The 25,789-nt window shown below is 41.2% G+C and overlaps 1 protein-coding gene across 1 annotated transcript; it reads left to right on the top strand.

Moving 5' to 3' along the window:
• The first annotated feature begins 1,669 nt into the window (after window positions 1-1,669).
• LOC119734398 (U3 small nucleolar RNA-associated protein 6 homolog) lies at window positions 1,670-24,665 on the top strand. The gene is made up of 19 exons (XM_038207897.1): window positions 1,670-1,836; window positions 3,626-3,710; window positions 4,497-4,538; window positions 5,090-5,161; window positions 5,871-5,939; window positions 7,264-7,327; window positions 7,574-7,692; window positions 8,214-8,246; window positions 9,584-9,710; window positions 10,850-10,934; window positions 11,077-11,153; window positions 12,061-12,215; window positions 14,269-14,346; window positions 15,859-15,991; window positions 17,962-18,029; window positions 18,949-19,026; window positions 19,710-19,816; window positions 20,578-20,717; window positions 22,895-24,665. Exons 1-19 carry the CDS (start codon window positions 1,745-1,747, stop codon window positions 23,038-23,040), a joined length of 1,770 nt encoding a protein of 589 aa, XP_038063825.1. The 5' UTR covers window positions 1,670-1,744; the 3' UTR covers window positions 23,041-24,665.
• The last annotated feature ends 1,124 nt before the right edge of the window (window positions 24,666-25,789 follow it).

Genomic DNA, 25,789 nt, shown 5'->3' with positions numbered 1-25,789 from the left:
TCCAAAATTTGATCTTCCCAGTAGATGGATCAAATGGATTATGCAATAAAAATTCAAATTTCTAAAACTATGTGGGGTACATTCTGTTTTAAAGGGGTGTTATAGGTCAGCAGCATTCAGTTTTGTGCACTTTTAGAGTGGAAAATGGAGACTCCTCGATAGGGCCTTAATTGACAGCTAATTAGTGGACCGAATTGGCCCCCTCCAAAATTGGATCTTCCCATTAGATGGATCAAATGGATTATGCAATAAAAATTCAAATTTATAAAACTATGTGGGGTACATTTTGTTTTAAAGGGGTGTTATAGGTCAAAGCATTCAGTTTTGTGCACTTTTAGAGTGGAAAATGGAGACTCCTCGATAGGGCCTTAATTGACAGCTAATTAGTGGACCGAATTGGCCCCCTCCAAAATTTGATCTTCCCAGTAGATGGATCAAATGGATTATGCAATAAAAATTCAAATTTATAAAACTATGTGGGGTACATTTTGTTTTAAAGGAGTGTTATAGGTCAGCAGCATTCCCTTTTGTGCATTTTTAGAGTGGAAAATGGAGACTCCTCGATAGGGCCTTAATTGACAGCTAATTAGTGGACCGAATTGGCCCCCTCCAAAATTTGATCTTCCCATTAGATGGATGAAATGGATTATGCAATAAAAATTCAAATTTATAAAACTATGTGGGGTACATTTTGTTTTAAAGGGGTGTTATAGGTCAGCAGCATTCCCTTTTGTGCAGTTTTAGAGTGGAAAATGGAGACTCCTCATTAGGGCCTTAATTGACAGCTAATTAGTGGACCGAATTGGCCCCCTCCAAAATTTGATCTTCCCATTAGATGGATCAAATGGATTATGCAATAAAAATTCAAATTTATAAAACTATGTCGGGTACATTTTGTTTTAAAGGGGTGTTATAGGTCAGCAGCATTCCCTTTTGTGCACTTTTAGAGTGGAAAATGGAGACTCCTCGATAGGGCCTTAATTAACAGCTAATTAGTGGACCGAATTGGCCCCCTCCAAAATTTGGTCTTCCCATTAGATGGATGAAATGGATTATGCAATAAAAATTCAAATTTATAAAACTATGTGGGGTACATTTTGTTTTAAAGGGGTAATAGGTCAGCAGCATTCCCTTTTGTGCAGTTTTAGAGTGGAAAATGGAGACTCCTCATTAGGGCCTTAATTGACAGCTAATTAGTGGACCGAATTGGCCCCCTCCAAAATTTGATCTTCCCAGTAGATGGATGAAATGGATTATGCAATAAAAATTCAAATTTATAAAACTATGTGGGGTACATTTTGTTTTAAAGAGGTGTTATAGGTCAGCAGCATTCCCTTTTGTGCACTTTTAGAGTGGAAAATGGAGACTCCTCGATAGGGCCTTAATTAACAGCTAATTAGTGGACCGAATTGGCCCCCTCCAAAATATGACGTGCCCAATAGAAGGTTCGGTTAGATGAAAGCATAAAAAATAGTACATTTATTGTATAACTTTAACATTTCGTTGGGAAAGTCCAAGAAATCCTTTCATTACAAACAGAGAAGCAACCACCTTTTACTATATGTGTTTGAGATTTTGATACCGCGGTTGAGAACGCGGCTAAGAACGCGGCTAAGAACGCGGCTAGGTTTTGGGCCTATAACGCGGCTAAGTTTAGTTTGGTAGCGCACGTGTTTTGCCCGCGTAGATGATGCATTGAGGCAATGCACGATCGGGTCACAGACGCTTGTTAAACAATCTAAATATGGCAGAATTTGTTCATCAGAACCTAGAGGAAACTCTGTTGGAGCTAGAACAATTGGAACGTGTTGGCTTGTTCACGAAAGCAGAAATAAAGTAAGTAGATGGATACTTGCACTTGCAAAATTGCAGCGCAAGTGCCAAGGACACGGTGACGAAATAGCGCCACCTATCCGCGGGCGGGTGGGGGGGGGGGGGCGGAGATAATCATGGAGGAATAAAAACACAGAAAAGCCTAGTCAGAGTATAGGCCCTAGTCTCCTAGATATTTGATTCACAACAAGCGTTAAGTAGTGTACAAATGTACATGTATGTGACATCAGTATTTCTCGATTTTTAAAATTTAATTTGTTAGTTTTGGCAGTCTTGACAATTTGGCAGACATCTGGCAGACAGCAGATAGGCCTAATCGTAACTAAAGTAAAATTTGCAGAAACAAATGTAGCCCGACTGCGTCTGGCCGTACAGTACTATCGCAAGCTCTGTAGTACGGCCAGACGCCCGATGCTTCCACAGAGACTGAATTTTGTTGGCCGCCGATGTAGCGATTTTGCTACATCTTTCGATCGCGATTATCTTTTCATCCAGGACCCAAATTTCCAAAGTTAAGGTTCGTAGTCGTAGAACAACTCATACCTTTTCGAAAAAACGTTGTTTGGTCTCAATATTTTCATCCATCTGGCCACAAGACGAATTTCAGTCATCAGATTCCACAAATATCGTCCCCCATGCGATCCCCCATGCGATTTCAAAATGGCGGCCGCGCTGTAATGTATGCAATATGCAGGCGCGCCCGCGCAAACTCATGAATATGCATAATCATTCTGTGACGTATGACCTCGTGTTTTTGGACGTGCGTGCGGCAGGGCCGTACGCACTGATCTCTATATAAAGACTGGATAGCTAATAAAGAGCCGCACAATGTACGAATTTGACGCCATATTGGTGAGACCGGCTGGTGATCTTAGAAGGACAAGTTGCCGTCTTTATAGACAGCTTGATTTCTTTTGTAACGTCGCGGCTCACTTGACTTATATTTTGGCCACCACCACTGACCAACTGACCAAGGTTTACTACAATTTTTCTAACGTAGTGGTTACTTTTATAATGCCGCAAATCACTTTTTCGGCGTTTTTGAAATTATAATCACTACGGAAATGTGTTCCTTTTAGAACATCATACTCTGTGTACGTGACCAAAATGCGCGTCAACTGTTGATACAACGCGCGCGTATTTACGCGTAGAACGTTCGTATTATACGCGGCCATCTTCGTGAGACCGGGGGCGAATTGGTCAATATGCAAAGTCTACTGTGTGAATGTTGTATGCATATCCGCTATCCAGTCTTTAAATAGAGATCAGTGGCCGTACGTCCAAAAACACGAGGTCATACGTCACAGAATGTTTATGCATATTCATGAGTTTGCGCGGGTGCGCCTGCATATTGCATACATTACAGCGCGGCCGCCATTTTGAAATCGCATGGGGGATCGCATGGGGGACGATATTTGTGGAATCTGATGACTGAAATTCGTCTTGTGGCCAGATGGATGAAAATATTGAGACCAAACAACGTTTTTTTCGAAAAGGTATGAGTTGTTCTACGACTACGAACCTTAACTTTGGAAATTTGGGTCCTGGATGAAAAGATAATCGCGATCGAAAGATGTAGCAAAATCGCTACATCGGCGGCCAACAAAATTCAGTCTCTGTGGAATCATCGGGCGTCTGGCCGTACTACAGAGCTTGCGATAGTACTGTACGGCCAGACGCAGTCGGGCTAAAACAAATGAATATTAAATATGCATTCTCTAACACAATTTTGTTAATGATGATATTTAAAATTTGATATTTAACTAAAATTTGCTTTTCCCACTTTTCAAAGAACAATTGTAAAGAAGAGAACCAGTTTTGAGTACCGCCTTGTCCGACTCAAGAAGGATAAACAAGATTTCCTGCGCTATATACAGGTTTGTCAAGTTGTGCTTAAATACGGATTCCTTAGGTTATACTAGTCAAATATACGCCTGGTGATTTAGTCAAGTTGCAGACTGAGAGTCTGAGACACTTATAATTGAGTACAGAAAATTGAGACAAAGTCAGGCTAATGGGCTAACTTTACTCTTTAGCCAACCATAATGTACGCATGTCAGACTTTAGTCCCATAAATGTGACTGAAATACTGGACTACCTCCGTATATTGAGCCACAGTGCCACATACAGCCTGTGTGCGGATGGTCCCGTTGCTAGGGGAGCCGAAAATCAATTAAAGATCGAAATTATTTTGTCAGCAGAAAATCAACCCAGCTATAGTACGACTGCTAAATAGCACAAAATTGTTAAATTCGGTACCTTCAGAGGTCTAGTTATCCAAAAAATCATGTGAATTCGGCAAAGAGTTCCGACAGTTTTGAAAAAGCATGGCGTCTCTGATATTTACCAGGCTGTTTCCCAGCCACCCTAATAATATAGGACCATGCCCCGACTTACATACGTGGGGCGCACTAGTGATTGCCTTTCCATTAGTACGCCAGTGTTAACAATGTAATTTGAGTGACCGAAATCCCCACCCTGGGGCATGAAAAACATGACCAAATCCCGACATCAGACCTGGGGGGGGGGGGGGGGGGACATTCGATAGGCACATTATGAACACACACATAATTTTAAGCCATTTTATAATTTAGCTTTGATTAATGTGATATCAACTGCTCATAATGATGTTTTATTTTCTAAACGTCTTATTAATCCCACAGTATGAGATCAACCTCCTGTCTTTAATCAGGAAGAGAAGAGAGGTAAGTGTGTAAACAAAGTCATAATGAATTTGATTTTATAATAAGCAATTTGATGTGTGTAATCCTGCATTGGATCTTTGCTTGTTCCTTAACCCTAACCGCCTTGAATCCTTCAAAATCCTCTTTGCCAAAGTGGAGGAATTTGGAAGATTGAGGTTACATGGCAAAAGTGTGTTACTGATTTTGTAGGATGCTCTTTGTCAAGGTCTTGGGCCGGACCTTGTGTTGTTTTTGCTCAGCCATGCATAAATATAGGCCTGGATTATGCTTGAAATCCTCCGTACTGCTCCAGGATGTCACTGGCCAAGCCTCAACATATTGACAGTCACTGCCCCAGGATTTTGCAGGATTCAGGCAGTGGTCACCCCTCCATGGACCATATTCAAGAAATAATGGAGGAATTTGCAGGATTGAGGCTATATACATGCTATTTTTCCATGAGGCCAATAGGAGGATTTTGCAGGATTCAGGCTACAAGCAGAAAGGCCTAGGAAGTTAAAGTTAATAATTCCTGTGAATTTTCATCTTTGTTTTCTTTTGTTTCCCCCCAGCGAATTGGGTACTTCTTTAAGAAGGATGAGATTGAGTATGCAATCATCAAACGAATCCAGAAACTGTTCAGGGTAAAGTGTTATTTACACAAAACGTTGAAAGAAAAAAATTGGAATTGACATCACTGATTAAAGGGAGTATAAAACATTTGCAAACATTGAAAAATAAAAACTACCAAGTTTTTAAAAATACCTTACTAGGATGTTGGTAAATGACAGTCTAGAGCATCCTGTAAAATTATGGCACCTGGTGTGAAGTCATTTTCAAGAAAATGGTATTTTTGTATCCATTTCCAACGGTGGTCAGCCGACCACCGTTGGAAAAACCTAACTATTTTTCAACTACTGCTGCAACTTTACCCTTTTTTTCAGTTCAAATTTTGTTTACTATTGGTTACATGTTCATGAACGGGTGCAGGTCAGCTAGACTGGTTCCCTTACCTTACAATTTTCAGGCATCTATAAATTGATCCATTTTATGTTTAGTGGAGTCAAGGAACCAGACTTCTTGAACATTTTTGTTTTTCTTGGCTTTTCCAGCATTTTCGAACAAAACTTCAAACATGTCGGTGTAACAATATTTGATCTATTATACTAACCCCTCAAATAGTTCATTTCTGAAAATTACAGTAAAAGCCAAGGATGTACATTCCCTTTAAGATATAAATGGAGAATGGTAATTAGAAAAATGAATTGTTCAATGGTTGACGGAGATTTGTTAACTCTTTGAAATACACGATTGATTGGACTGATTGATGTATCACTTTGTTACTTTGAACAGAGAGCCTGCACCATGTTCTGTGATGATCAGAAGCTGTGGTTCTCGCACATGCAGTTTTGCAAGAAATGGGTAAGAAAAGCTTGTACAAGAAATCCATCGGGGGGGGGGGGGGGGGGGGGGGGGGGGGGGGGGGGGGATGACAATGTTGGCGTTAGCGTTCCCCCTTCACTGCAATTTTTTTGTAACCCTAACCCCCTAGTACTTCCTCAGGACTACCCTGCTAAATCCAACAGAGCCAACCGGACTTTCCTGCTCAATCCACTGTGCCTTATATTCAGTTGTCTGCTGAATCCAACTAAGTCCAACTTGGCGTTAGGCCCCAAAAAAAAAAAAATACTTGGTCTCTGGTCAGACCAAAGTTACAGAATTGATGTGGCGACGCGGCTTTTTTTTTTTTTTTTTTTTAAGCTTGAATTGTACAGACAAGGCGGGATAGGCCTACTACTTTGCTTTTTTTGGTGTCTTCATGTACATTGGTGTCATCCATCATTTGCCTTGGTGCCCTCGATCATTTGCCTTGGTGCAATTTCCCATTCCTTGGTGCTCTTTGGTACAAAAATTTGAGGAGGTGCGGCAATAGAGGGCGCTGTTGGAGCTACCGCGGAACGTTTAAAAAAAAAATTGACGCGCATGATTAAAATCGACGCAAGCGCTGACCAGAGACAGACTTTTTTTTGGGGGGGGGGGGGACCTTATAATGCGGTTCAGTTGCCTGCTGAATCTAACATTTTGCATGAGGAATGTACACAAGGGGTTAACTGCTCAATCCAACAGGCTCCATCGGGTATGTGACATAGTTGGATCCTGTTGGATTCAGCAGGGTTAGGGTTTTAAGCGTACAATTCATGGTGCTGTCTGAAGGCCTTCGGAAAGAAATGCATGAATTTGCTTGGGTGGGACTTGAACCCATGACCTCTTGTTTACTAGTGCGGACATCTAACCACTCGACCATATGATCATGCTAGAGTTAGCTAACTCGTTCAAATCTCGTACTGACTGAATGACTTGAAGGAAAAGTGGGAAAGAACGTAGTATCCAGACGTCACATCAGCGGTTGTGTACAAAGTCTATGGAGAGTCAAGAACATTTTCGAAGTATTTCCAAACAAAATTGGACATGTTTCAGTCCCGTTTTCAACATTTTTGCAATGACTGACCTTCTTTGAGATGATATATATGATGAGAAAAGTGGTGTCAGGTTGCAACATTTTCCCCCAAAAACTGTGTTGGCGGGCAGAAATAAATCATAAGGTTTTTCCTTTATTTTGGGACTAAGTTATTGTTTGAGAGGGAGTGCAGTTATTATTTTCTGAATCATAATTTTCTAAAACAGTGTTTTTAGTCTGTATCCAGTTTGTGTGCTTGAACAAAACTTGATTCCTCTCGCTTGACAGAACATGAAGAACGAGTTGAGTAAATTGTTTGCAAGGCTACTCAAGGTGCACTCCAAAAACCCCGGTGAGACATCATTCCAACTTTATATATACATCGTACTACAGTCATTCTTTTCTCCAGCAATTTAATTGTCTCCATGCCCTCTATCACCGCTATACTAAGAAGTAACGGTGTATGTGTGGTGTGAGTTGCTCGACCACCTCCCCCCGTGTAGCTTTTCGTAATTTATAAATGATAGAATTGTTGTTCTCTTTTTATAGCGTTAGTCTAAAATTGTCACACTCAACTTTGGTCAATTTTGTTGTGCAGCATTGTGGATCATAGCAGCCAAGTTCCAGATGGAGGAAATCATGTCAGCTGAGAATGCCAGGAGTCTATTGCTACGAGCCATCAGGCTCCATCCACAGAACCACAAACTCAGAGTTGAGGTATGTTCTAATTAATCCACTTCCTCTATGATGGAAGTTTGGGGAAGGGATATATAAAGTTTGATATTGGGTTTTACCCTTCATTTGTGTAACTTTTTAACCACTTTGTGTAACTTTTTAATTCCTCTGAGGTAGTGTGGCCAAGGGGTTAGGTTCGTGTCTCAAGATCAGAGGGTCAGTGGTTCAAATCCAGCTGCTGGCCATATGTTGTGTCCTTGGGCAAGACACTTCACCCCCACTTGCCTCTCTCCACCCAGGAGTATAAATGGGTACCGGCATTAGCCGGGCAGTAACCTGCGATGGACTAGCATCCCATCCAGGGGGAGTAGAAATATTCTCAGTCGTTTCATGCCAAGGAAACGGGAAATAAATGCTTGCACTTGTGGACAGGAGCTTATTGGTTTGAGTCCCCTCAAAGCTAGTTTGTAAATTTTGTTTCTCAAAGCCCGAACTAGACTCGCGGGTGAGGGAAGGGTGTGTATTATATTTGACAAGTTTCGTCTCTTCTTGTTTTCTAACAGTATTTTCGGATGGAGCTGATGCATGCGGATAAGGTAATACCACATTTTTGGGTTCTCCATAAGATTAGCATCACCAATGCAGTGTGATTTGCTAACTACTTTCTGTGAGATAAACTTGTACAATCTTGCTCAGTAAAGATTCCTACCCATGTCTAACATTTACAAATAGCCACATGTCCACTTAGTCAGTGGCTGATTCTCATCTTACAGAGCAGTCGATGAATAGTTGCCAGGAGTGAATATTTGGTGGGATTTGTACCAGGCTGTTGGGAAATGCTGAACAAGCAGTATTAAACTTTACATCTGGGCAATTTTAGCATTATGGAAAAAAAAATGTAATGTCCGTGACGGATCCAATTGACCTATCGCGGTAGAATCACTTTAGAATCGCGTCAACGCAGCTTGTGAAATATTGTCCAATTACATGATATACAAATGGACGCGGAGCGCGCAAAATCTGAGACAAACAAAACTTAGTGTACAAATATTCCATAGGGTTGTCTGAGGGGCGTGGCTAACTCACAAATGGCGATAGGTCAATTACCCACGATATCTAATTAATGTTTCAGAAAAATGATCCAAACTCCTAGTCTGTAATCTCCTTGACCATTACTAGATGATGGATGTATAAGATAAGAAAAATACATTTTTAGGTTTATTCACTGAGCTCTTAAAGGGAATATACATCATTTGCTTTTGCTGTAATTTTCAGAAATGGGTGGAATTGGGGGGTTGGAAATATATAGCAAATATAGTTACACTGACTTTTTTGAGATTTTGGGTTCAAAAATGCTATAAAAACCAAGAAAAACAATCATTTTCCTGTAGTCTGGTTCCCTGACTCCATATAAGAAGAAACAGCAGTTTACATACATTGGGGAATTGTAAGGTCAGGGAACCAGTCTACCTGGCTTGTACCCGTTCATAGGTGTGTAATCGATTGCAAACAAGTGCGATGGTCAATTGGGGCCAGTATTTGAAAAAAAGCCAGTTTTTTCCAACGCTGATCGACCGACCAGGATTGGAAATTGATACAAAAATACCACTTTTCTTGAAAATGACAGTATACCAGGTGCCATGATTTTACAGAATGCTTTACACTGTCATTCACTAACAGTCCAGCAAGGTATTTCAAAATGATTTGGTAGTTTTATTTTTTGATGTTTGCAAATGTTGTATTTTCCCTTTAAAAGAAAGAAAATGTTGGATTTGTTATGTTCGTGCTTTGCAGTGAATAGGCATGATGAATGAGCTCCTAACTAAGTTCCCAAAAGAGATAATACATACATGGGGATACTTAAAATATTCCTTGGCTCTCCACTGTGCAAAACTTCAAAGTCTTTAATTAGACTTTTCTGTCGTGTTAACAGCAAAGGAAGCGATGGGCCTTGCTACAGCAGAGCAACATGGAGACCACAGAGGAAGGCATGCAGGACGCTATACTACAAGGCAAGGTGGCCAGGGTTGTCTACAAGATGGCCGTCCAAGACATGCCAGGTAAGGGTATACCCCCAACCTCGTCCCCAGGGTGTCGAGCAGTACGTGCCCACCACTACCTGCTCTCTCACCCTGGTATTGGATCATTTGCATGTGCAAAACTTTTGAACAGTTATGCAAATGAGGAATAGTCTGGTGCTTGCATGTGCGTTTTAAAAGCGTTTGTTTTTGTATGCGGTGTCTGGGGTAAGATCAATTCGTCGCACCATGGGTTATGAAAACACGATTGTTTTCAAAGTTAAAATGTTACAATCTTATCCCGCCAAATCACATTTCATATTAATATGAGCAAATTGGAAAGGAAAGGAGTATTTTTGAGAAGGCGTGGACGTTATAATTTATAATGGTCGTGAAAACATGTAATGCAAGTTGGAAATAACAATACCAAGTACCATAATATATAATTCCATTTTTAGCCAATTGCGATAATGAATCAGGGTACAGGAAGAAAGTTTCCTATCCAGGGCTTACTATTGGAAACGAGGTTGGAAATAAAGTAAGCACTGGGGACGAAGTTGGGTTTACCAGTAAATAGGCCAAAAATCCATCCGCCGAGCTCATGAATAAAAGTTATACACTCAAATTATTCTATATTAGAGAGTTCTGAGAGCCATGGAATAGGGGAATTGAAGACATATAGCACTGTATCTCTGGCCTGGACTCGGGGCTTTCAACTCTGAGCATTTTGGATGCAGTTGGACCCATGTTGTGGAGGGACCCATCCTTTCTTCAAAATGGCTACTTTTCCAAAACTAGAAACATCAGTTGTTTTAGGGGTGGTCTTCTTTGGGTGAGAATTTCTCGGAAATGTCATCGGTCAATCCGCCAAAAATTGAAAAGAAAATGAAAGATGACATGTTGATCTTCATTTTTCTGTGCAGCCTGAACACCTGTGAGAGTTCTGAGTAGTTTGAAAAGAATTTTGAAGTATGGGGATTTTTACATTGAGGTGCAACCGTAATGTGTGAAAACAGTATTGAAATGCTCTGTGCATGAACGACAGAGGGCGCAATTTAGGGGTGCATGAAGGCAAACGTTAAATCAACTCTCATCAAAGGCACGCTGTAATACATCATCACTTTCCGAGATGCCTGTAATATTGAAAATATTATGTGAAATTATTTGTCTTCTTTTCTCAGGTGACATAGATCTTCACCTGGCTTTTGTCCCTGTCTGCAAGAAGTTTGATTTTACTGCAGATCTGGTACAAGAGATATATCAAGAGTAAGTGCCAAGTTGGAAGATTAGGATTAGAATCCCCACTCTGATACATTTGCTGTATATTGAAACGTTGGTTGCTACTCAAGGTTCTTTTTTGAGATGATGAGTTCGTAATCCTTTCTTATATTTGCCTTGTAACACACAGCTTGATGGAAGCTCACCCGAAGAATGAACTCATGTGGGATGCTGTCGCTAGAAGACATCTTACAGCTGACAGCAATGGTAACGGCGAGTCTTTTTCATTTTCAAATATGTAATGAATAATTTAATGGTTTGGAAAGATCACTTCGATTTTGAAGTACTTCTATGATATTCAGCTTGTACAAAAAAGAAAATCATCATTCATAAATACCTAAGACAGTTTAAATGTTCCTATTGGTCCAGAGCCCGTTGCGTGGCCGGTCTTAAACGGTTGATAAAGACCGGCTTGCTGGTCCTAAACACTTTTCCAGTGTCACATGAAATTTGGACTCTTAAGAAATCCGCTGCCAGCACCGTTATATTGGTTGAATGTTCACAATCCTCAAGTAGACATGCCCAATACTACCAGTGAGTCAGTATTTTCATAGTCCTCAATTCCCCCGACACCGATACATCTGCATTATGACGCAGTACGCACGATGTGTGCGCCAATCTCCATATAAGGAGCTGTTTATTGGAGGGCCTTACCATTGTATAGCTAGAGGAGTGTTTTGTTGAACGAAATCGTTGGACATTTATATTTTTGACTTTTTTTTACTCTTGTGGACCAAAAAGTTTTGATTTTTTTTTTACCAAAAAAGTATTTATGAATGGGAGTAAATATGTGTTTGGTCTATATTAAGCACTCTGTTTGTTTAAGACCGGTTGGAGTCTGGAGTGCTGATAAGTACCCGAGCCGAATTATCAGCATCCAGACTCCAACCGGTCTTAAACAGAGTGTATTAATACCTCCCAATCAAACATTTATTCCCTTATTAAAAATATATCAATATCAGGTTGATCAAAGAACTTGACTGGAGCATTATTTGAACCTTTGACTTCCGTAGCCTCGTAAAGACATTCTACAACCAACATATGCCTGGGTAGCTCAGTTTGTAGAGTAACCTTTGTTTCAATTTAACATTTACTCAATTTTTATCTTGAGCAGAGTCCGAGTCAATCCAGCTTGCGGAAGAGATACAGTCTTATGAGGTGTACGAAACGGCTGTAGAGAGACTACCAACGACCAAGATGTGGAGTCTGTACATTGACTGCTGCATTGAGAGGCTACAGCTTGGAGGGGCTGGGGACGTTAGCGACAAGGTAGGGTCAGTTTCACAAAGCGGCTAAGCACAGACATTTTTAATGTGCAAGAAATATCTGCTTTATGGTAGAAACAAAAACCCCAAAAAATTGCTTACCAAAACTCAGCCGAGAACTTCATGGGAAAACAAAAACAGATTTAATGTTATGTGCATGTTAACAAGCAACAGTTGACGCTGAAAGGTGCAGTTTTCACCTAGTAAACCTATGAGCTCCGTGCACTAACAAAGAGGGCGCCCTTTTACCTAACAACGACGTCCCATGGGCGGAACATTTCCCTGGTTGACACGCACCGTTCCTTGTGTGTGACGCACGTACACCAGGGGATTTGTGCTATGTACACGCAGTGGTCAAGCTTCGCGGCAAATGAATTGCAGTCAGGCAAGATGGCGTCGGTCGGTCACCCCCAACTGTACTTCCTTTGCCGGTGAGGGGGTACTTGTGAACGGAGCGGATAAAGTCCTCAGACAACTTCCAGGATGTATTGGGTACTTCGTTTTACTTCAGTGGGGTACCTGGTTCCTCGTTCCTGTACTACCTTGAATTGCTTACCACTAGGTCCCAGTGAAGTGAGTTGAGTCAAGTCGAGTCATTAGGTCAAGAAGGTCGAGTCGAGTCACAGTGTGTAGTCGAGTCGAGTCGAGTTTTATATTTAGCTTGAGTTAATTCGAGTCAGGAATTTTTGAACACTGTAGTAACAAAAAGACAACAGAGAAATTAATTTGTATCATTAACAGTTAACAGAGAAGTGAAACTTCGGTCTTATATGCTTTCTGGGTTGGCTTTGGGTCTAGAATTGTTTTCCTTTGATAAAAGGTCATGACCAACAAATCATGAAATCCAGACTTTTTTAGATTTATTGTTGAGGTTTTAGGAGCCAGCAGCAGACAAAACCCATGGCTAAGCCGTCTCATACCCGCCAACTGTTCCGATTTAGGCGGAACTGTTCCGATTTCGGAGATAAATAGTGCCCGAAAATCGTATTGAGGGCGCTATTGCCGCTACCATAATGGTATAAAATCCGCCTCACTCTTATGTACGACGAAAGGGAGGTAAACCAGGCTCAAACGTCATCGAACAGGCCATGTCCGAATAGGCTACGGCTGCAGCCGTACGCGCGCACAGGCTTGTGCGATCAGCCACAACCTAGCCGCAGCCAATACTGAGACCCACTACGTCATCCGTCTGGTGTACTGCCTCTCTTGCGTGCTTACTGAATTAAGCGCGGGCCGCGCCAGGCACGGCGTGGTGGACGTATTGATGCTATGTTTGTTTTCCACACACGTTGTTTCTTCATAGTCTTCGGTGGTTTTTCGTTGATATTTTGACCGTGCTGAGTCGCATTTTTTTTGTCAACGTTTTTGTATGAGCATCTCAACTGCAACATGGACCAGGAGGATGATACACTGAAGGAGAAAAAGCAGCGATGGAGTCAAAAATTCCGAGAGGAATATCGTGAAAAATTTAGAAATGGCAAATGTGTATTGTAACAGGCCTATGTCACCGTACAATGAAGTACGAACTTTTCCAAATAAAATTGTACTTGTCACTGCTTGTACAGTGTACATGTAAAATGAGTTACTGTGACTGAATATCTACATGTGATTAACTGTGAAGTGTGAAGCATGTAAGTCAGCAGTCATTTATTCTTAAATTGTAAAATATTTTGATCAGCAAAAACCGGCTGGAAAATTCAGAAAATTATCCACTAAATAAGATTAGTGTCTGTTGGGTCTGCTTCTGGATATCATGTAACATTTTAGGCACATGTACATGTACTTTGTATGATTGCCCCTGGACCCAACCCATTAGCGTGCTCGCGCGCCTGCGCCGCTCACCGTGTGTGATGCGTAGGCACCCTGTTCCTCTTTCTGACTTTTCAATGTTGGCAGGTATGCCGTCTGCCTTTTACATGGGTCGATCCGGGTGCGCTGAATTTGTGAGTCTCACAACAATGCTCATACTCTATTTGTGTGCAACAAAATTAATCAAATTATCATCACTGAAACGATTATCCTGATCAGATATGCATTTCTTTCCTTTGTTTTCACAGCGAGCTGAGAAAGCCTTGCAAGTCTTTTCACTGGCCAATACAAAATGTTCATTGACAGAAGACCTCCATTTGAAATGGGTATGAGTATTTTCTCACTTTTTTTCTGACTGGATTTGTGTTGTGCATCTCGTGCTGTGCTAACGAAGTAGCCAACAAGATATGTAACTCTCCCTGCCAGTTTCAAAACTCTGGATTCAGATTTAACAATGGAAAAAAAAAAAGATTTCCTCACCAATAATCCAAACATGTGCTATGAATGGTACTAATATCTGGAAAAATGTGTTATCAGCTTTACTGTGTTTTAAAAAGGCAGGCAAGTTTCATTTGCAAACATCAAAAAACAAAACTACCAAATTATCACGAAAAACCTTTTTTGTGAATGATAGTCTAAAGCATCCTGTAAAATCACGGCACCTGGTGTGCTGTCATTTTCAAGAAGATTGGTATTTTTTATCGATTGTCAATGCTGGTCAGCTGACCAGCGTTGGAAAAAATTGGCTTTTTTTTCAAATACTGCTCCCAAATTATCATATTTAGTTAGTTCGCATTTTTTGGCAATCGATTACACACCTGTAAACGGGAACAAGCCAGTTAGACTGTTTCCCCAACCTTACGATTCCCAGACGTCTATAAATTGCTCCATTTTAAGTTAAATGGGGCCAGGAAACCAGACTATAAGAAAATGATTGTTTTTCTTGACTTTCCAGCATCTACGAAACCCAAAACTTAAAACAAGTCAGTTTTAACAATATTTGCTATAAAATGCTAACCCCCCAAATCCATCCATTTCTGAAAATTACAGCTAAAGCAAATGTTGTATATTTCCTTTAATAAGAAAATAAAATTGTGTTAATGTGTTTATGGCATTTGATTGATCTGTCTTTATGCGCACAATGTAGTATCCATAGAGCTATATTAAATTACTAGAGCGCTAACTTCGAGTACAAAGTAATGCCTGCTGGGCGCATCCATGTTTGTGCACAAACCTATGGAGACCTAGAAATTGTGTACGGCTTTTGTACGGCTATTTGCATATCTGCGTTTGTATTCCATACCGGTGCGTTACCGAAGCCAATACGCCCCAAACCGAAACACACGATCAGCAAATGAGCATTTCATTCTGCTCTACGCAAACAGCGCAACGCAGGCGCATATTCGCTGCAGATGCTTTTTGCCGTCACGTTTTTTTTAACCATCAATGACGCGTTTAAGTTGTTTGCTTGTGTTCCACTTTCAAAATTCAATCCTTCTAATTTCATTATGTTCTATAAACACGCACATGAATTCAAAATGTCTGCGCCCAGGACGGCTTCAAAGCGTCTTCGTGCGCAGAATGGCGAGTTAGCGCTCTAGTAATTTAATAGAGCTCTATGGGAGTATCTGATATTCCTCCTCTACGCACTTACACATTTTTCATGCCACTGCCAAGAAATATTAAATTTAGAGCTAAAAGAACACTGCACTTGTGCATCGAAATCTCTCCCATATTTTTCTTTTTTTTGGGGGGGGGGGAGTGTTTCTTAGACCCACTTCTCTCAACCTATTTTGCTTGCAGGCCAAATTAACCTTTGATATTTGTTTTATTACCAGATGAATGTCCTTCAAAATGTGGGTAAAATAGATGAAGCGAAGGACGTAGCAGCATCAGCTATCATTGCCCATCACCACTCGGCCAGAGTCTGGGAAGCATGCCTGAAATTATCCATGCAAGACTCTGGAATAGGTAATGTTCTCAATGTCCTGCACTCAATATACATTGATGTATTGATGATTGCTGTACAAGTATGCGACAATGTAACGTCATAGTATCAAATAATGAATGTTTGTGAGTGCAATGGTAAGAATAATTTCATGAGGTGACAGATGAAATGTTCGCCTCGTGGAATGGAACATTTCATCTGTCACCGAATGAAATTATTCTTTCCATTGCACCAACATGAAACATTCATTATTTGTTTTATATAACACATGGATAAATCCTTGTCATCTGATTGGTTGACTTTTAACGGCAAATTTATTCAGGTTAAAAACTGTTTAAAAGTTCGACAAGTTCATCATATTTATATTAATGCAAACTGTTCAACAGGTTGAGAACCATCATATTCAATTTATCTGGATTTAAAACAGCGCCACCAGCAGCAGCAGTGACACCGTGCAATGGAAGTTCTATTTACCGTGCAATAGAACTTCCGTTGCACTGTGCGCTGCGCGCCACGCACGTGTGCCGTGCGTTGGCACGAATAATTCAACGACATGTGATCAACAATCCACCAATCAGATGACAGGGATTTATTTAGGTGTTGTATATTATCAAATAATATTATACAACACCTGAATAAATCCCCGTCATCTGAATTTTTCAATTTTTCGTATCAACGCACGGCGGGCGCGTGGCGCGCAGCGCACAGTGCAATGGAAGTACTATTGCACTGTGATTAGAAGTACCATTGCACTGTCACTGCACATGTTGCCGAAGGTGGCGCTGTGGTGTTTGAATTGGCAATAAAAGTTCTGAACTTATTGAACTGTTTTAGTTCTAAACTTATGGAAAAGTTTTAAATTGAGATAAATTGAATATGATAGTTCTCAACCTGTTGAACAGTTTGCATAAATTAAATATGATAACTCTGAACTTGTCAAACTTGTAAACAATTTTTGACTTGAATAAATGGCTATTAAAAGTCATCCAATCAGATGACAAGGATTTATTCAGTTGTTATATAAAAAAAATAATGAATGTTTCACGTTCGTGCAATAGAAAGAATAATTTCATTCGGTGACAGATGAAATGTTCCATTCCACTCGGCTTCGCCTTGTGGAATGGAACATTTCATCTGTCACCTCATGAAATTATTCTTACCATTGCACTCACAAACATTCATTATTTGTATACTGTGGGTGTGAACAAACTTAGACAAAGACCCACTGTTTTAGGCAGACGTTTTGTGGACTGCACATCTTGTGGCAAAGTTGTAAACCAAATCAGTGTCAAGTGCATTACAAGTCATCAATCCTCAAAATAGTCCAGAGCTTTTCAATTGAACTGCGACAAATGCATTCCTTTAATTGCCATTTGTTCATCCCTTGTTATTTGTGATTTGACTTGGTAAGACTTTGTGATTTGACTTGATTTGACTAAAATAAGCCATTTGCAAGTGACCTATACCCTTTGGGATTTAAATTTGAAAAATGTCTGGTACACTGACTCGCTCAGAATGCTTGGCACATTTTAACTTTGAATTCTCTAGACCAAAGACACTGTTGCTAATCACATGATTCGGGGCAAGCTCTTGCATAGTTACGTAAGAGACGCTCAGCACCAATACATTGTTCACAATGGGTGAGAATGGCTCAAAGACACCAGACCATGCCGGAGCTGGGGGTTGCTAGCATAAGGCTTGCCCCGAATCACGCGATGTAGTAACGATCTCTTTGGTCGAGAAAATGCAAAGTTAACACGTGCAAAGCATTGGATTTAAGCCAGAGTCCATCATTTACAGCTATCCAAAAAGTAACTGGCGTAATTATTGTTGCTTCAAACGAAGAAAATGCACAAATTACAAATGATGGACTATACCTTTTAGACAGCGTTCCAGATTTTATTCAAACTTAAATCGCAAATGGCTTATTACAACTCTGTTTTGCAATCGTTTTTCACATCCATGCTGCATACCACTTCTCTCGTGCATACAGGCAGGGAGAATCAGCAGGCTGAGGTGTCGCAACTCTTTGACAGTGCAATCTCCTTTGTCAAAGCCAAGGTGAGCGTTGTCATAGTTTGAGGAACGTTTATACTGGCAAGTAGCCGCAGTACGCGTGTCTAAAAAAAAAAATGGTAATCCTACTTTAAAGGGTTATTATGGCCAGACTGTATGTTTACCAGCAAAAAGCATGGTATCATCTTAAAAGCTGAAGCTGTGTGCTTTTCAATGATACCTTAGGTTACATTCAAGGATCATGCATCATGGAGCACCATTGTCTTGAAGTTGTGGTGTAAAAATGCAGTTGGTTCACTTTCCTGCTGAACAAAATCGACACAGATTCGTGTTTTTTTATTTATGGATTTTATTTACGATCATGAGTAAAACACTTAACAGCAGAAGTCTGGGAATGCTTCTCCAAAGACATCCTGTGTAGCCTGCAAACTTCTGGTTTCATGCAATTTCTTGACCACAAAGATTCTCTGTTTGCCGTTAGCTGAACCGTCGTGACAACCTGAGGTTTACACACTGTCTGAAGGCTAGAATGGCATGGGTTCAAAAGTGAACCAACTGCATTTTTACACCACGACTTCAAGACAATGGTGCTCCAGGATGCGTGACCCTGGAATGTAACCCAAGGTATCATTGAAAAGCGCACAGCTTCAGCTTTAAGATGATACCTTGCTTTTTGCTGGTAAACATATAGTCTAGCCATAATAACCCTTTAAAGTAGGATTACGTTTTTTTGGAGACGCCCTTTATAATGGAAGAAGAACACTCAAGCATACACCCAACCCTCATTTTATCAGGTTCTGCAACTTTTACCATAAAACACAAGTTTCCCCACCAACGAAATCCCAATCAAAACGGATATAACTTAAGCAAGTGACCATGATTACATGTAATACATGCCAAACACACACACACACACTCTGATAGAATGGTTGACAATATTGCTCATTGTGGTTGATCTATACAGCATGCACTGCCACTGTGGAGATTGGGTCTAGACTGGTGCCTTATCATGAACTCTGACAACGTACAGGAGATATTCAAGGTACTCTACAGCTATAAGATGACAGTGTTCCGAGCAAATCCAAGAACAAATTGAGAGCGTATTACTTGAATGAGGCTTATTGGCTAATAACTACTTCTTGTGTCCACGATGAAGATAGTAAATTTGAAAAAAAGTGTGGATTTAAAAAAAAAACACACTGTTCATGAATTATAAAATTCACTCGGTTTTGGCATTAATGACAATGCAGTTGGTTTACCCGTCCCTAAAACTGAAGGACATCGCCATTTGAGTCTTGCATTGTCATGATCAGAAAGGAACTCCATTAAATCGTGCGATTCACAATGCAGTGCGCCACCAAGGGTTTGCCATGGAGTGTCCATTTTTCAAGTTTACGGTCAACAAAACATGGCCCATTTGAATGAGTGTCAGTAGACAACTTGAGATAATTCTTTATAAATTCGGGCCCAGCATTCTGCCGCCTTAAAAAAAAAAAACCATATTGATAAAAAGAAAAGAAAAAGGGCAAACAAGAACTCGAATCAAACGCTTACGAAACTACTGACAGGAAAAATGAACAATTTCAGATGTCCCACGCTGCGAATTTGTCAACCATCTCCCACAATGCACTGGGGAAAATGGACTCTCCATGGCAAACTCTTGGTGGCGCACTGCATTGTGAATCACCCGAATTGTAACACATTATTTGATTCTTGATGGTTTAGGCTGCAATCAAGGAGCCAGCCGTGGTCTCGACACCCATGAAGACACTCTACTTACAATGGGCAGCTATCAACAAGGATCTCAGCAAAGCCAGAAAGATCTACAAGAGGTTGGTCTTTTATCAATTATTCACAAATACCTGCGACAGTTTACCCATTCCTGTTGGTCCAGAGCCCGTCACGTGAGTGGTTTTAAATCGCCGGTAAAACACAGCTGCGTTCTGCACCACATTGCCCAGTACGCACCACATGTCCACTACACCCTTCACATCTGACGTGCAGAACTGTAGTTATAGGATGCATGCATGCGCAAAAGGCAAAATTCCTTTATACAACCCATGAAATGTGGGGACTGTTTAGTCTGTAGAATTTTCTGTTGGCAATGATTCTTTGCATGGAGTAGTGGGGTTCTGTGGTCCAATGGTTACGGTGCTCGACTCGGGTGCCGTGGTACATGGGTTTGAATCCTGATTGGGTACATGGTGCTTGTGCTCTTGAGCAAGGCACTTTACCATTATCGCTTTGTCCTTCAGATGGGACCTAAGGGCGTAGGTCCCGTGTGTTGTGTAATGCACGTTAAAGAACCCAGTAACACTTATCGCTAAGAGAAGGGGTTTGACCAGGTGTTTCTGGCAGTGGCTACAATATGCGCCGCAGCACCTTGTAAACCCTTATAAGGTGCTACATAATGGGTCTCATATTGCTCATAAACTCCATTTACCTGTCTTGAAACATAGACATAATTACCAGCGCCTTGAGTACCTAATTGTTGGTAGATACGTGTGCTATATAAGACTCCGATATTATTAGTAGTAAACAGAATAATGTAAGTGGATCCTAGTCACTTGGTCGTGGATTTCTTTGCCAATAGATTGTTGAAGGAGAGACCGCTGTCGGTGGATTTCTTCAAGCAGTACATCTCCATAGAGCAGGCCCAGTTGGAACCCAACATGACTAAGATACGGCGCTGCTATGAAGACGCATTGGCAGAATTTGGCTCATCCAGACCAGGTATGTTGACTTATATTACAGTAATTCCAGAAGACATGAGTGATACCCTATCTGAAACATGTTTAAAAATGTGTTATGGTCACATTAAATGAGTCGTTTGTCAGGAACTTTCATTTGGAGATACAGGCCAAAATAGGGCCACTTCATCACATCACTTCATCACATCTCTTGGTGTTCCGACTTCCATATTTTTTAACTACAGGTGGTGCCAGCATGCGGCTTCTGTTTTCACAGCAGTAATGCTGAGATTGTGCTCTTTTCAGATCTACAGCATGTCCCAAAAAAAATGTCCCTCTGATAGACTGCTAAATTAATTCCAAAATCAAGTATTATACTCAATTTAGTGTTCAGATTAAGAAAGCCCATGTAATTTTGTAACTTCTGTGAAAATTTCATTGGTCTCGCTTCATTGGTTTTGAATACACAGTCTATTATGTAACAGCAGTACTTTTCAGCCCATTCCAAGTTTGCAGGTGGAAGGATATGCAGGGGGACAATAAAGGTTTACAAGCTGGACATTGAAGAACAAACCATAAGTGGAACACACCCTGTGAAAGCAAACACGACCAGTGGAACTGAACTTTGATTAGTTTTCATTTAAAAAAAGTAAATGAACTTGACTTTAGTTGCTTAATAACAAAAACAAGAACACAGTTGTTGAATTAAAAGTGAAGCATGGAATAAGGTATGGTATGTCTGTAGCGTGCATTTCTTTTAATAAAACTTGGAATGGGCCGGAAAGCACTGCTGTTACATAAGAGCCTGTGTATTCAAAACTAATGAAGCGAGACCTTTGAAATTTTCACAGGAACTACAAAATAAAGTGGGCTTTCTAAATATGTAAACTTAATTGAGTATAAAACTTGATTTTGGTAATTATTCTGTGGTCTATGAGAGGGACATTTTTTTTTGGGACACGCTGTATATAAAAAAAATTGACTAGGGTTGACAGGCGACGCATTTAGCTTGATCGCATCACAAATAGTGTTTTGCCATTGAAAATTGAGCTTTATTTGTAAGACAACTTTTCTGTTTCTAGGGGAGTTTTGCATCAACGTGATGTAAATTTTGATATTGAATTTTGCCCATCACTGTAAGTGTATGAACACCGTGGTCAGGCTTTCCCAGAGCTTGCGAGAAGCACTTAACAAATGCACTCAGTTGGTAACTTGAACCAATGCCATTCTGCTTATTAGGCCAAAAAAAACAAATATTCGGTCTCTGGTCAGACCAAAGTTCCGGAATTGACGCAGGGACGCGGCTTTTTTTTTTTTTCAAGCTTGGATTGTATAGACAAGGTGGGGTACTATTTTGCTATTTGGTGTCCTCATGTACATTGATGTCCTCAATAATTTGCCTTGGTGCTCTCGATCATTTGCCTTGGTGCAATTTCCCATTCCTTGGTGCTCTTTGGTAAAAAAAATTTGAGGAGGTGCGGCAATAGAGGGCGCTGTTGGAGCTACCGCGGAACATTTTGGAAAAAAAAAGAGATTGACCGGAGACCTACTTGTGTTGTTTTAAAGGTAGAGTTGGCATTGTCATTTGTGCATTTTTTTCATTTGAAGCAACAAAAGTGCTCAAAACTAAAGAAGGGTGCTGAACAACTAACCTGATGAACTTTTAGCTCAGTGAATGCTGTATATTCCGAGAGAAAAATGTTCTAGGATCTCGATTCAATTCAAAAGTTGCTTAGTCATGTTTTCAGCGAATTCAGCATCCAGGACACGTTGTCCTTGAGCCGATTGCAGCTGCACGATGTCACGCACTGAAACGACAGATTAGAGCAAACGTGCACGCGTGTGCGTCATGTCAACGCTTGCACGCTATCATTCACAGTTTCGCCGAATTAAAAACTAACTACTAATAGAAATTTTAAAAATAATTTTAGAGGTAGTTTAGTGCCATTACTATCATTATACCAAGTACGGTTGTTTCAACAATAATTTTGTCAGTTTTTTTTTGAAGAGTTGCAAATTATAAACTCTAGCATTGGATTATTTGGGCAGTTGTGTGCTGCTGTATGAGAGTAGAATGTTTTCATAAACAAGCACACAAAAGATTATTCTGTATAACGGTCCTTTTGTTGTACATGTACCAAGAACATGCAAAGCATGATTTGATATGGCACAACACCTAGATTATGTTTCCTTTTGTGTGTGTGTGTGTGTCGTTTTCAGACTTGTGGTTGGACTTCATTCGTCTGGAGAAGGACAGCATGCGAGCCCCACAGATTCACTGGAGAGCAATGAAAGCACTGTCAGGCCCGGAGCTGGAAGACTACACCAACGGATACACGCTACTACAAACCGGCCATGCAACCTAGCCAGCAACAAGCTCACTGGAGAGTAATGAAAGCACTGTCAGGCCCGGAGCTGGAAGACTTCACCAACGGATACACGCTACTACAAACCGGCCATGCAACCTAGCCAGCAACAAGCTCACTGGAGAGCAACGAAAGCACTGTCAGGCCCGGAGCTGGAAGACTTCACCAATGGATACACGTTACTACAAACCGGCCATGCAACCTAGCCAGCAACAAGCTCACTGGAGAGCAACGAAAGCACTGTCAGGCCCGGAGCTGGAAGACTTCACCAACGGATACACGCTACTACAAACAGGCCATGCAACCTAGCCAGCAACAAGCTCACTGGAGAGCAATGAAAGCACTGTCAGGCCCGGAGCTGGAAGACTTCACTAACGGATACACGCTACTACAAACAGGCCATGCAACCTAGCCAGCAACAAGCTCACTGGAGAGCAATTAAAGCACTGTCAGGCCCGGAGCTGGAAGACTTCACCAACGGATACACGCTACTACAAACAGGCCATGCCACCTAGCCAGCAACAAGCTCACTGGAGAGCAATGAAAGCACTGTCAGGCCCAGAGCTGGAAGACTTCACCAACGGATACACGCTACTACAAACCGGCCATGCAACCTAGCCAGCAACAAGCTCACTGGAGAGCAACGAAAGCACTGTCAGGCCCAGAGCTGGAAGACTTCACCAACGGATACACGTTACTACAAACAGGCCATGCCACCTAGCCAGCAACAAGCTCACTGGAGAGCAATGAAAGCACTGTCAGGCATGGAGCTGAAAGACTTCACCAACGGATACACGCTACTACAAACCGGCCATGCAACCTAGCCAGCAACAAGCTCACTGGAGAGCAATGAAAGCACCGTCAGGCCCGGAGCTGGAAGACTTCACCAACGGATACGCGTTACTACAAACTGGCCATGCAACCTAGCCAGCAACAAGATCACTGGAGAGCAATGAAAGCACTGTCAGGCCCGGAGCTGGAAGACTTCACCAACGGATACACGCTACTACAAACCGGCCACGCAACCTAGCCAACAACAAGCTCACTGGAGAGCAATGAAAACACTGTCAGGCCCGGAGCTGGAAGACTTCACCAACGGATACACGCTACTACAAACCGGCCATGCAACCTAGCCAGCAACAAGCTCACTGGAGAGCAATGAAAGCACTGTCAGGCCCAGAGCTGGAAGACTTCACCAACGGATACACGCTACTACAAACCGGCCATGCAACCTAGCCAGCAACAAGCTCACTGGAGAGCAATGAAAGCACTGTCAGGCCCAGAGCTGGAAGACTTCACCAACGGATACACGTTACTACAAACCGGCCATGCAACCTAGCCAGCAACAAGCTCACTGGAGAGCAATGAAAGCACTGTCAGGCCCGGAGCTGGAAGACTTCACTAATGGATACACGTTACTACAAACCGGCCATGCAACCTAGCCAGCAACAAGCTCACTGGAGTGCAATGAAAGCACTGTCAGGCCCGGAGCTGGAAGACTTCACCAACGGATACACGCTACTACAAACCGGCCATGCAACCTAGCCAGCAACAAGCTCACTGGAGAGCAACGAAAGCACTGTCAGGCCCGGAGCTGGAAGACTTCACCAACGGATTCACGTTACTATGAGACGACAGATGGAATGTTCCATTCCACTCGGTTTCTCCTCGTCTCGTTTAATGGAACATCCCATTAGTCACCTGATGAACTTATTCTTACCATTGCACTCGTAAACATTTATTATTTATATTTGTATAACCAACATACAGATCCTTGTCATTTGATTGGTTGAAATCACATCACATGACATTCATTATTGCTCCCATTCACGCCGGGGCTCAAAAAGTCCCATTCGCCCATGGTGAATGGGAAATACTATTGAACAGTTGGGATCATTCTTGTTCCATGACGCAGTATTTGTGTGCAAAGGCATGCTGTGTGCGCGTTCAGCATTGCGCGTAGCGAGTATTGTTCCAAAGAGCCAGCGCTACAGCGTTGGGTTCAAATATTTTTGTGAAGGGGTGGTTTGGAAGAGAGAAGAAAATAAAAGGTCCAATATATCAAATGACAAGGATCTATATGTCAGTTATATAAAACAAATATTGAGTGACTTTAAATTGTGAAAGGGGAGGAATATTATCGCTCGGTAAAATCTGGACTTTTCCAGTTCACTTGGCTTCGCCTCGTGAAATGGAAAAGTCCAGATTTTACCTTGCGATAATATTCCTCCCATTCCACACTGAGCCACTCAATATTTGTATAATTTGTAATTTGATTTGCCACAAATAGGTCATGATCAACCAACGACTTGCAGAACCTGAGCCCGATTTCATGACCCTAAGCCAAAAATATCGCTTAACAAATTTATATGCTTTTTATATGCTTAGCATAATCAGTCAAAACCAACTAAGTGATACATTGTACGGCATTGAAGAAATATGGTAAGATGTATTTCTGTGGTAAGCAGCACTTAAAATGGTCCCAGTAAAATAAACCAAAATATATCACCAGATTTATTTATTGAAATGTCGACTGATCAATCTTTTCATTTGCAGATTATATCATCAGAAATACAAATGTGTCATTAAATTTGACCCCAAACTGTATTTATTAAACATTGTATGGAAGGCATCTTGGTCACTTAATTTATGCCCAAATGTCATTTTTCCAAATGTATTTTATTTATGCATCTAAGTGGTGTTGAATTTGTAAGTTATTTTGACATTGTTTCTTCGACTTGTGTTTCAT

Source organism: Patiria miniata, unplaced genomic scaffold (genome assembly GCF_015706575.1).
Source record: "Patiria miniata isolate m_02_andy unplaced genomic scaffold, ASM1570657v1 HiC_scaffold_27, whole genome shotgun sequence".
NCBI lineage: Eukaryota > Metazoa > Echinodermata > Asteroidea > Valvatida > Asterinidae > Patiria > Patiria miniata.
This window is presented reverse-complemented; position numbering and strand designations above follow the sequence as displayed.